Raw genomic sequence first — 13,437 nt, forward strand, 5'->3', positions numbered from 1 at the left:
TCCGACTCTTTACAACCCCATGAATTACAGCACGCCAGGCCTCCCTGTCCATCACCATCTCCCGGAGTTCACTCAGACTCACATCTATCGAGTTGGTGATACCAGCCAGCCATCTCATCCTCTGTCATCCCCTTCTCCTCCTGACCCCAATCCCTCCCAGCATCAGAGTCTTTTCCAATGAGTCAACTCTTCGCATGAGGTGGCCAAAGAACTGGAGTTTCAGCTTTAGCATCATTCCTTCCAAAGAACACCCAGGACTGATCTCCTTTAGAATGGACTGGTTGGATCTCCTTGCAGTCCAAGGGACTCTCAAGAGTCTTCTCCAACACCAAAGTTCAAAAGCATTAATTCTTTGGCGCTTAGCTTTCTTCACAGTCCAACTCTCACATCCATACATGACCACTGAAAAAACCATAGCCTTGACTAGACGGACCTTTGTTGCCAAAGTAGTGTCTCTGCTTTTGAATATGCTATCTAGGTTGGTCATAACTTTCCTTCCAAGGAGTAAGCATCTTTTAATTTCATGGCTGCAGTCACCATCTGCAGTGATTTTGGAGCCCCAAAAATAAAAGTCTGACACTGTTTCCACTGTTTCCCCACCTATTTCCCATGAAGTGATGGGACTGGATGCCATGATCTTCGTTTTCTGAATGTTGAGCTTTAAGCCAACTTTTTCACTCTCCTCTTTCAATTTCATCAAGAGGCCTTTTAGTTTCTCTTCACTTTCTGCCATAAGGCTGGTGTCATCTGCATATCTGAGGTTATTGATATTTCTCCTGGCAATCTTGATCCAGCTTGTGCTTCTTCCAGCCCAGCATTTCTCATGATGTACTCTGCATATAAGTTAAATAAGCAGGGTGAGAATATACAGCTTTGACGTACTCCTTTTCCTATTTGGAACCAGTCTGTTGTTCCATGTCCAGTTCTAACTGTTGCTTTCTGACCTGCATATAGGTTTCTCAAGAGGCAGGTCAGGTGGTCTGGTATGCCCATCTCTTGAAGAATTTTCCACAGTTTATTGTGATCCACACAGTCAAAGGCTTTGACATAGTCAATAAAGCAGAAATAGATATTTTTCTGGAACTCTCTTGCTTTTTCCATGTTGCAGCGGATGTTGGCAATTTGATCTCTGATTCCTCTGCCTTTTCTAAAAACACCTGGAGGTAACAGGCAAATTTGGCCTTGGAATGCGGAATGAAGCAGGGCAAAGGCTAATAGAGTTTTGCCAAGAGAACGCACTGGTCATAGCAAACACCCTCTTCCAACAACACAAGACAAGACTCTACACATGGACATCACCAGGTGGTCAACACCGAAATCCGATTGATTATATTCTTTGCAGCCAAAGATGGAGAAGCTCTATACAGTCAACCAAAACAAGACCGGGAGTCGACTGTGGCTCAGATCATGAACTCCTTATAGCCAAATTCAGACTTAAATTGAAGAAAGTGGGGAAAACCACTAGACCATTCAGGAATGACCTAAATCAAATCCCTTATGATTATACAGTGAAAGTGAGAAATAGATTTAAGGGACTAGGTCTGATAGATAGAGTGCCTGATGAACTATGGAATGAGGTTCATGGCATTGTAGAGAGGACAGGGATCAAGACCATCCCCATGGAAAAGAAATGCAAAAAAGCAAAATGGCTGTCTGGGGAGACCTTACAAGTAGCTGTGAAGAGAAGAGAAGCGAAAAGCAATGGAGAAAAGGAAAGATATAAGCATCTGAATGCAGAGTTCCAAAGAATAGCAAGAAGAGATAAGAAAGCCTTCCTCAGCGATCAATGCAAAGAAGTAGAGGGAAACAACAGAATGGGAAAGACTAGAGATCTCTTCAGGAAAATTAGAGATACCAAGGGAACATTTCATGCAAAGATGGGCTCGATAAAGGACAGAATGGTGTGGACCCAACAGAAGCTTAAGATATTAAGAACAGGTGGCAAGAATACAGAGAAGAACTGTACAAAAAAGATCTTCACGACCAAGATAATCACAATGGTGTGATCACTCACCTAGAGCCAGACATCCTGGAATGTGAAGTCAAGTGGGCCTTAGAAAGCATCACTATGAACAAAGCTAGTGGAGGGGATGGAACTCCAGTTGCGCTATTTCAAATCCTGAAAGATGATGCTGTGAAAGTGCTGCACTCAATATGCCAGCAAATTTGGAAAACTCAGCAGTGGCCACAGGACTGGAAAATGTCAGTTTTCATTCCAGTCCCGAAGAAAGGCATTGCCAAAGAATGCTCAAACTTATGCTTAATCAAATAATATTATGTCAGTGCTTAATATTAAGCACTGACTTAATATTACTTTTTTTCATAATAAAGATTATTTAATTAATCAATAAAAGTTACTTCTCAGTAGACTTACAGTGGTGATCATTTCAGGATGTATACAAATGCAAATCATTAGGCTGTATACCTGAAACTAACATTGTCAGTTACACTTAAAAAAAAACACCTCTAGGCTGGTTCTCTTCATCCTTGTCCAAACCCAATTAGCTAAGATTTTAATGCTTATTTTAAATACCAAAATATCTCAGTCTTTAGATATTTTAAATTCTTTGAAAGAAAAATAATCTACTATATATAAATTATAGAATTATTTTAGTGACCACTTTGTTGTATAATACAGTTTTATCTCATTAGAAAAAACAGCAAGTTAAAGCCACATATTTCAAAATAAACCAAAAACTATCCAATTTCTGGTTAAATTCTGAGGATTGGCTTTAGCCTGAAGAGGCTGGTCCTGTAGTTATAATCTAGGTCATCTCTAATACAGGAAAATCTACAGAGAATTAGTTTAAATAGCTTCCAGTAGATCAAAATTTTCTGTAGAGTTGCCATATTTAGCAAAAATATAGGACTCCCAGTTAAATTTGTTTCAGATATTGCAATTCTTACATGGGATACACTTACAGTAAAAAACAAAAAAATATTTGTTGTCTATCTGAAATTGAAGGTTAACTGGACATCCTCTTTTTTATCTGGTGGCAATACTAAGTACACAGGCTGATCCTAAACAACCTAGGTCGGGGAGTCTCAACCAGATGAATTTGGACCATGGGTTTGAGGGAGTTGGTAAACACTTGAAATGGGACATAAAAGATTTTAAATAACTGCCTATAGCTTTTTCTGAGGAACAAAAGCATAGCTTTTTTCAGTGGCTCTTAATGAAGAATTTGTTTCAAAATCTCTTGGAGATTTTATTTAAAATTTTGTGCCTGACAAGGTTGAGAGCATTGGTAAAAGGATGCTATCATTTTTGTTTAAAGGGAGGAACTTTAAAATATGCATTTATATGCAGAGAATACCTCTGGAAAGACACACAAGAAACTGAAGGAGAGGGGAACTTGGAGACTCTGGTGAAAGATGTTTTATTTTTCATTATTAATTTTTTGTACTATTTAATTTTACTGTATTATCCACATGTTATCTATCTAAAACTGCAAAAATAACAACAGTGCCAAGGCTTCACACTAGGCCTATTGTCAGAATTTCTAAATTTCCAGCAGTTGAGCCATAATGTTTGTCTGTGTTTCTTTTTTTTAACTCCCCAATGTATTTTGATTATACATTGAAATCACACGTGCACACACACACGCTATTCTATGGCATTTGCTAAAAAACAACAAATCCAAATACACACACTCCACTCTCACACACATACCATCCCCTGTATTTCCAAGGAAAAAACCCCCAAAATGAATGACTCACTTTAGCTATGCTGAAGGGTACTTGTGTAGAACTGACAGGTGAGTCAAATCAGTCCACACTCTGGATGGTGAGACAGGAAACAGCTCAATATTTAAGACTCTGAATTAATGTTTTGGGCTACTAGAGTACATGGAGTAATTGAGGAGTTGCTTACTCCTCTGTTAAGTAATTTGCCTTTTCTTCAGTTCTAGTGGCTGTGGCCAGGATTACCAAAATCTGCCATTTCTGAAACCCTTGCTAGTGTTCTGGAATCACAGGAATTCTCTACATCAGGAACCTGCATCAGCAACCGCCCGCCTGTTCACAATTTATCTTGTTTAAAAAAAGGGAGATCAGCCTTGAAAATTCTGAGCAGACAAAATCCCTTTGACAAAGAAATAAAGCTTAATTTAGCTTGTTTGGGGGAGACTTACCTGACCTGGGTCATTTCTTGCTTATGCCTCTGGAAATCATAACCAGAATTTGTACTGTTATCCAAGGTTGATATGATGTAACCACTGAAAATTCTAATATGATAACCAACCACTGTGAAGAATAAATGGTCCTGTTTTCTCACTATGTAAGCTACTTTATGATAACATACCCCTGAGCCTCATTCCATGTTTTGGTTTGAGCGCTCCCACTTTGCAAGCTGTTCTTTTCGGTATGTGCACAATAACCTTTTACTCATCACTACTTCAGTGATTCATGGGTTTTCTTTGGTTATTTCTCAACCTTTGACAACCTCCTCCTACCCACTACATAGCAGATATTCTTCAATATTGAAGGAACAACTTCAGTTTTCAGGATTAAATCTGCAAAGAGAAAACTGCCCCCAGGTGAGTGTGCTGGAGCACTACTTGGGTCATTCTTCTGAAATCAGCCTTAAAAAATGGTGTCTCTTCTTTATCCCTGCTCTCTCCATTTCAGCAAAATTGGCAAACACAAATGCTGAGGAAAAAAAATAATTTTTATTCCCTTTTGTTAGCATTCTATGCCCAGAGGAAAGGAATGCCATAAATTACATGACTGTACCACAGTGTATGCAATGCATTTGACTCATTTACAAAAACAACTGTGGACCTTATTATGAACCTGTGCCCTAGAAAATAGTGTCTGGTATTCTTCTATTGACAGTAGTCCTGGGCATTCTTACAAATTATCCTTCAGCTTTCATATTTAATTTTCTGAGGTCATTATGGGTAGTATTTCCTTTATTCTTTGGAAGACAGTGATCCAAATTTTCCCATGAAGGATCCTAAATATTTTGTTGGTTAAAAGACACAGGAAGGATAGTCACACTAAAACCCTTAAGTTCACATTTTTAAGAAAAAAAAATTTACAGAACTGTGAATTTTGTATTTTCTCTAGAATGATAATATTCAAGAAACTTCATGATATATATGGCCTCTAACTATCCCTCTGCCCATCTCCTTCTTTCCTTGGCCCTTATTCCTAAACTCCAGCCATCCCAGCTGCGGGTAATTGCACAACTGCCTGGGTACCCTATCAAGCCTCTGTGCATGTGTCCCTCTCCATCTGGTTAACTCTTACAAGATCTAAAGGGCAAATCTCACGTGTGATGACTCTGAGACGTCTTCCGTGAATCTCCTTTGCCCTCTTCTTTTACTCTCCTGACTTTGAACTTGATGCTTCTTTGTATGTTCTTACCGTCCTTTAAGCAGAATACAACTCAGTCTTCTTACGTATCTGTCTTCTTTGAGGACAGATTTATTCTCGGCACAGAATAGGTACTCAATTAACATTAATAAATGGATATGAAAGGTTCCAGATAATAATGGATTGAATAATAAGATTAAGTTAAATAATGGATTAAATAAGAATCCATTATTAAAGAATAAATAAGCTTTAAAGTTGCCTGTAGATATAGGTAAGTCATATTTCCAGCACTGATTTTTAGATTATTTTATGTCAAACAACTGTTATCTCATTCTTAGTTTGTTTGCTTTCAAATTACCAATAAACTGAAATTAAAATATGATTTAAAAGAAAATTTAAAGTGAAAGTTATTTATGAAATAATGTTCCTAATTGCACTTTTCTGTACAGGAAAAGAATTGGTAAGAGCTAATTATTTTAGCTTTGTGAAATTCACAGAAATGTAGATTTTTAAAAAATGAATAAATTCCCTCAAACTTGAAAGTTTTTTTAAATAGCATGTGAAAATGACATCAGTTTGTTACCATTTTAAAACTTGTTCAGAAATCCAGATTAAAAGAAAGTGTTTAAAAATTAATGAAAAGAATTCAGAAAGACCATGAAAGCAACAATGACTTCCACATTCCTGGCAAAAGTTCAGCAGAGGTGAGTTAAGTGCTTATTAACCATGAAGAAAACAAAACAAAACAAAAAAAAATAGGAAGCAACCTTAAGGTTGATTATTTTTAAGTATAGAGAAAGTCAATTCAACTATGAATCCCAAATTTCTAATCTAAACATGTTATCTTTTCCATTGCTGCTTTTCTAAGGAAGTATATTTGCAGATATATATTTAAATGTATTTAAGTACAAGAGATAATTTGGCAAGGCTTAAATAGAAAGACAGCCAGATAAGGCCATCTATGAAAATTTATAATCATAAATTTCAAGAAATAGTAAATGAATTAATCTACATTAAAGAATAAAAGATATAAAGTACAGAAATAATTTTAGAGTATAATACCTCTTGTTTAAAACCACACAATCTTGTTTTTTAAACATCTGGGGACAAAATTCATGGTTTGTTTTCTTCATTCTTTACCAAGCCTACTATGAAGAGGTAGGAGTGAAAACATTTGATTCTATATTACTTTTAATATATATTATTTACATTATTATGTTTGTTTTCTAATGGTTGAATCTGTTCATACTCCCCCAACTTCATGGTAATTAAAATCTTCAAAGGTTTGTATCAGAACAGTTAACAAGAAAGTTTAATGCAAACTTTGAGGTTAATTAATTGATTTTAAAGTGTCAACAGGTTCATCTCTAAGTCTATATAATCTGCTTCACTTCAAGAAAATTGTTTATCCTTTACTTTAAATTCCTCAAGAAAGGAGAGTTTTAAACTCCCCAGAAAATGCAATACATTTTGGATAATGATGAAACTATATCCTATTATAATCAAATGTGCTCAGGTTTTGTCAAAGTTGTACAACTGTCTACATATTAAAGGATTTTAATGACATTTTTCCCCAGAAAGCTCTACCAAATGATGAACTTTGTAAAATATGAACATTATTTTACACAAATTTGATACAGCTTTAAAAAATCTGAACATCAAACATCCAAATTGGCACTGCAGAGTAGAAAAGCTACAGCCTCTTTCACAAATGGTGCTGCATCACCTAAATAGCCACATGGAAAAAAAATGAATCTTACCCCTACTTCATATGATATATACAAAATCCAATTCCAGGTAGACTTTTGATCTGTGAAAATTAATACAATGAAACTTCTAGAACATACCATATAAGATCATCTTCATGACAGTATAGGTGGAAATTTTTTAAATAGGATACAAAAAGCACTAACCATAAAGGAAAAAAATGATAAATTAGAGTACATTAAAATTTATCAAAAAGTTCTCCTAAGACAATGAAAAGCCTAGAATGAAAGAATATATTAGCAATATATACGCCCAACAAAAGACTCATATCTAGACTATGTAAGGAACTATAAAACAATAAAAATAGACCACACAATAAAAAAATGGCAAAATACCTGGATCAGCACTTCACTTAAGAAAATATTCAAATAGTCTATAAATACATTAAAAAGTGTTTAACCTTACTAGACACCAGAGACATGCATATTAAACCCCACAATGGACTATTCAACATGGAGGCGGAGGTCGATAAGCTGGAACTGATGGCTATGGATCCTTAAAGGAGCTTCATCTCACCAGAATAATGTAGACATATACATAAAATTGCCAAATATCAAGAGGGGATTTATAGAACCTTGCTTCAATAAGATCACGGGATATCTGCTATTCAGAGTTCCAGAAAGCTGACTCTGATCTGGACTACATTCAGTACAGGCTGGAATATGAAATCAAGACTAATTATCCTGATTCAGCAGGCAAGAAAAATCCAGTTACACTTTTAAAGGAATTGTCAGCAATAAAGTCTCGATATCAAACTTTGCAAGTTCGCTTTAAACCAATTGCTGTGGAGCAGAAAGAGACTAAGAGCTGCATTTGTGCTACTTTCAACAAGACTATGACCTTGATACAGGAACTGCAGAAGGAAACAGACCTGGAGAGATCACAAAGAGAAACATGGAATCATGGAGAACAAAGTCTTGCCAGAATAATATCATTTCCTGTTTTTCAGATAGAAGAGGGAAATTTTGTCACTATTTGAGTTGCATTGTTACCACTGACTGAAGAAGAGAAAACTGCGGCAGAGCAATTAAGAGCTCACCTGTCAGACTTATGAGGAAGAAATGGACTTGCAAAAAGGAACTCTGATGGGGAAGAAATCAATCCCATACATTTGGGAAGATGTCTTGTTAACGTTGATGACTATTGGTCGGGAGATGACAAAGGAGATTTGGTTTGGGTGACTGGATAGTGATGCCTTCCACAGAAGAGGGGGATACAAGAGAAGGGCAGATATTGTATTAATAAAGTTCAGCCAAAGGGGCAGAATGGAAATAAAGAGATTTTTAAAATACATGCACACATGCTTAGTAATTTCAGGCAAGGAAATCCCAACACCATTTTGTATCTGTTTTTGTATAACTGGGATAACAGATGTCCTGACTGACCTATTGCAAAAGAATATTACATACTATCAGTCAGTCAGATGTGAATGAACATGCTTGGGAAATTAAAGGTTAGAAAAATATTTGTACTGTATTATACATATGTAAATAATTTTATTGTTGAAAATTCTGATCGCAGATGTGGTCACCTTATGGTGAGACTGGTAATATGTGACTTAACAGTCTCCCACAATACCTAACTTAGTAGAAAGCTGGCTTTTCTGTGACAGCTCACTTTTATTTTTGTCCTGTTCCTTCTGCCTGCCAATGTTGAGCATGAGCTCTGCTTTCTAATGCTGTTTCTGATTGTCCTTGTCACATTTCAGGGACCTGAAATATACCTTTGTTCTCCTCTAGTCTGCATTACTGTACTTGTTCAGTTCATTCATTGGAGAAGGAAATGGCAATCCACTTCAGTACTATTGCCTGGAAAATCCCATGGACAGAGGAGCCTGGTAGGCTACAGTCCCTGGGGTCACAAAGAGTTGGACACGACTGAGCGACTTCACTCAGTTTATTCTACTGTAAATCTCTAGATATGAACCTTCAAGTTGTGAACGTTCGAAGACGTAAGCATGTGTTTTCCCCTAATCACGTAAGTTAGCTCTGTTTGAGGAGGCACTGTTAGATTTTGAGGCACAGGACCCGAATGTAGGATGGAACATGAAGGCTGCAGCAGCCATTCAGAATGTAATCCAGTGCTACTGTGGCGTCTATGATGAGAAAAAAAGAGCCACCACTCAGACATTACTGGATTGTTCTTTCAAGAAGGTAGACAGAATTGAATCCAGCAAGGAACCAGAGCCTGTGCCATTAACTGCAGGTATGAAATCGCAGCTTGCCCTGTCTCCTGTTGCTGATGCCCCTTCAGCTCTACCATCTCCCACCTCCCCTCCCTCTCTAGTCAGTAACTCTTGCCTGTTCGCTCGATGCCAGCCCCTGTTGTCCTGTCCTACTGTGCTTTTCAAGATACTGTACTTTCAGATTAAAAATGTTTCATTTCTTAAAAAAAAATAAAAATAAAAATAAACCCCACAATGAAAGATTGCTACACGTATATCAGAACGGTTAAAATTTAAAAGGTTGATAATACCAAATGTTGGTAAAAATGTGGAACAATGAGCTATCACATGCTATATGACCCAATAATTCTACTTCTAGATATCTGCTCAAAATAATTCATTCATATGTGCAACAAAAGGCATCTACAAAGTATGTACATAGCAGCAATTATTTCTAATAGCTAACCAGAAACAACCCTAATTTCCTTCAGTAATGGAATGGATAAATAGAAGTACATTAATATAATGAAATAAATTACCAAAAAAAAGAATGAAATACATCAAGTAAAAGTAACAAAAATATTGAATGAAAGAAGCCAGACACAAAGAATATATAATACACAATTACATTTGTATATTTTCTCAAAGCAAGAAGAACTAAATATAATGTTAGAGGTCTAGATAATGTTTAACTCTCGGGAGAAGAGGGTAATGATTGGGAGGGAACTCAAGGGGGTCCTCTGAGATGCTGGTAGTGTTCTTTCACTTTATCTGGGTGATGCTTATACAAGTGTTTTCACTTTATAGTGATACTTCCAATTGGCAGTACTTAGCTTTATGCATTTTGTGTATATGATACTTCAGTTTTTAGAAAGCTTCTTTCTTTAAAAAAAGAACTTATCTCTTATGGGTGCTGATTTGCCTTGTCAAATAACTCTGGTCCCCAAAAATGTTGTATTATTTAGAGTGTCTTTCAATTTTCACAGGACTTCTCAGAAACATGTCCACTGAATAATATAAATAATGTCATTAGTACACGTTAAGGTGACAGTGAAAGTCAATCAGTCATGTCAGACTCTTTGTGATCCCATGGACTCTATAGTCCATGGAATTCTCCAGGCCAGAATACTGGAGTGGGTAGCCTTTCCCTTCTCCAGGGGATCTTCCCAACCCAGGCCATCGAACCCAGGTCTTCTGCGTTGCAGGCGGATTCTTTACCAGCTGAGCCACAAGGAAACAGTTTAATCATTGTCTTGATTTCGACTGCCACCTAATGGCAAGAATGCTGCACTACACAGAAGCGAACAATCAGGGAGCAAAAGAACCTTGATCTTGGCTACAATTTTCAGGACTGCTACTTCTGTACAATTTATCAGCAAATATCAGATAAATGTTTGCATTAGATGTAAATATTAACTGCAATATTAGGATATGTATATATCAGGACATGAGGTAAATATGACATTCATTTAGGAGTGTTGTCTGACATATAACAGAATTTTCCATTTCTTTGTGTAAGAAGTTAACACCCTATATAATTTTTACTCTTTCTCTTGGCCATATTTTAGAGTCCTTACATACTACAGCCCACTTAGTACAGCAAATATCAGGCAGCAACACAATATATGTGGTCTTTAGTATATTTATAGAGTTGTGCAGTTTTTATCACTGTCGACTTTAGAACATTTTCATCACCCCAAAAAGAAACCCCATACCCATTAGCAGTCACTCTCCATTATCTCCCTATCCCCTGCCCTCCCCCTGCCAGTGCCTGACAACCACTAATCTTTCTCTCTCTACAGATATACCTCTTCTGGCCATTTCAGATAAACAGACTCATATAAGAAGTAGTCTCTTGAGACTGGCCAGCCAATTATATATATTTTTAATATCTTAAATAGAAGGAAAGAATATTTTATATTTACCCACATTTTCACCATTTCCAGTGCTCTTCATTCCTTTGTGTAGTTTTAGGTTTTCATCTTATCAGTCTCCTTCTCCTTAGGGGATTTATTTAGTATTTCTTGCAGCACAATTTTGCAGGCATTAAATTATTTCAGCTTTGTATATATGGCAAAGTATCTTGCCTTCCTTTTTGAAAGATATTTTCAATGAGATTAGAAGGCGAGGTTGACAGGATTTTTTTTTTCTTTTAGTGTCTCACATACAGTACTTCACCACCTTCTACTTTGTATAATTTCCAAAAAGAAATCTCTTGGGTTTTTCCATCTTTCTTCTTCTCTATGTAATAATCTGCTGCAGGCTGTTATCCAGGGCATGCACTTGCATGAGGGAGGCTAGTATCAGTTTAAGACCCCGCAGAGTCACAAACAAATGTGAGTCCTTGATATGAGTTTCCCCAACTTCTCCCCCACCTCTCATGGCCGTCTCGAATGCCCTTTAGATGAGACCTCTAAAAAGATTATGAGAACTCAGCTTTTTTTGGTTTGAATTGACCACTCTGGTCTGAGCCAGAAAGCCCAAAGCATTCCATCCACAGATCCTAAAATCGAAGCATGTGCCCCGGGCCCTATTGCCTTCCCCACCTTCACTTCGACTTCAACCTGTAGCTTCTCAAGGGATTTCATGTACTTCCTAGAGAAGTAATAGATCTATTTCAACTTCTCTGGTAGCCTGTTGCTGAACTGTGGCTCACCACTGCACACCTTTTGCTATAATTAGGAAATATTGATTTAACAAGGTCATAACAAGCATCCTAATAAGTGAAATAAGATGCAGGAGGGTTAAGAGTCAGAGAAGGAGATGTGAAGACAGCAGCAGACCTGTCTGAAGATGGAAGGGAGCTATGTTAACGAATGCATAAGCCACTTTTCCATCCTCACAATCTAGAAAAATCAAGGAAACAGATTCTCCCCTAAATCTTCCTGCAAACACTTCAGTTTCAGCTCAGTGAGATCCATTTCAGACTCTGACTGTCAGAAATGCAAAATAAGTTGGCATTACTTCAAGCTACAAAGTTTGTGGTAATTTGTTACAGCATACAAAGGAGAGGGATACACCTTTTTTTCATACATTTTGTCTATTTTTGTTTGTTTGTTTAACGTGACAGTGTGAATCCAGTCTCTTTATCACATTCTGGCATGAAGCAAAAGTCCCCGTCAGTTCTGTTTTTTGTTTTGTTTCCATCCAAGCTAACAATTCCAGTCGGGTAGAAACTAAATATGTGTAAAAACTCTTCCTCAAAGGTCAGATAAATTGAAATGTGTTGAGGGACTTGTATATAAGGAAAAACCCTAAGGTAACAAAGAGAAGCCAAAAATATAAAACCAGAATAGAAAACTGAGCATGAAACTATCAGAATATTCAGCTTCACTATGTATTAAAGCACACATATAACAAATAGAATTGTAATGTATAAAGCAAGCATGTAGTCAAAACATTCCTGACCCAGAAGTTTTTTTGTTACATTCGGGGGGTGTGGGGTGCAGGGAAGTAAGCATTTTTGTTTTATCTATGGGATGACTTTAAAGAAGACAAACAGGAAGAACAATAATTAAAACATTTATATTGGTTACTGAGTTGAGGTTTTCTCTCCCTGGACCCATAATTTAGTTACACAAGTCAATCTTTTACCCATCTTGGGAGGAAAGAACTACCTCCTCTCACCCTAAATAAGTAGGTAGAGTCAATATGTGAAAATGTTCTGTTAGTTTGGAGTTTCCCTGTGGACAATTTTCTTTTCTTCCGGTAAAATAAACCTAAAAAATTTACCATCTTAGCGATTTTAAGAGTACAGTTAAGTAGTATTAAATACATTGAGAAAATGAGGAATTATCAAAAAATATGTTGATAATGTTGTGAAACCATGACAATCTGTTTCTATAACTCTATCCTGAAAGACTGAAATTCTATACCCATTAAACCACTCCCGTTTCAATCTGCTTTCTGTCTCTACGATTTTGCTTACTCCAAGTAACTTATATAAGTGGGATTATATAGTATGTCTTTTTGTGATGGGCTTATTTCACTTAGCATAATGTCCTGACGGTACGAAGGAAATTAGAATTCTCTTCCTTTCTAAAGCTGACTATTCCATTGTATATATATACACCACATTTTACCTTTCCCTTTATCTGTATATTGGCACTTGGACTGCACCTACATTTTAGCTATTGTGAAAAATGCTGCTATGACTGTGGGTATACAAATAGCTAATCATGATCCCT

General features: G+C 36.7%; 1 protein-coding gene across 1 annotated transcript; it reads left to right on the forward strand.

Annotated features, from left to right (window-relative positions):
- The first annotated feature begins 7,538 nt into the window (after nt 1-7,538).
- On the forward strand, nt 7,539-8,140 carry LOC138095618 (spindle and kinetochore-associated protein 2). The gene is made up of 3 exons (XM_068991611.1): nt 7,539-7,571; nt 7,700-7,962; nt 8,071-8,140. Exons 1-3 carry the CDS (start codon nt 7,539-7,541, stop codon nt 8,138-8,140), a joined length of 366 nt encoding a protein of 121 aa, XP_068847712.1.
- Nucleotides 8,141-13,437: the final 5,297 nt, after the last annotated feature.

Source organism: Capricornis sumatraensis, chromosome 2, assembly GCF_032405125.1.
Source record: "Capricornis sumatraensis isolate serow.1 chromosome 2, serow.2, whole genome shotgun sequence".
Lineage (NCBI taxonomy): Eukaryota > Metazoa > Chordata > Mammalia > Artiodactyla > Bovidae > Capricornis > Capricornis sumatraensis.

What these genes read in the sequence shown, in the direction of transcription:
- LOC138095618 (XM_068991611.1), top strand. Translation starts at nt 7,539, where the DNA reads ATGGAGGCGGAGGTCGATAAGCTGGAACTGATG. An exon ending in TCGATAAGCTGGAACTGATG is followed by an intron (nt 7,572 to 7,699) that starts GCTATGGATCCT and finishes TGCTATTCAGAG; the next exon opens with TTCCAGAAAGCTGACTCTGA. An exon ending in CAGAAGGAAACAGACCTGGA is followed by an intron (nt 7,963 to 8,070) that starts GAGATCACAAAG and finishes TATTTGAGTTGC; the next exon opens with ATTGTTACCACTGACTGAAG.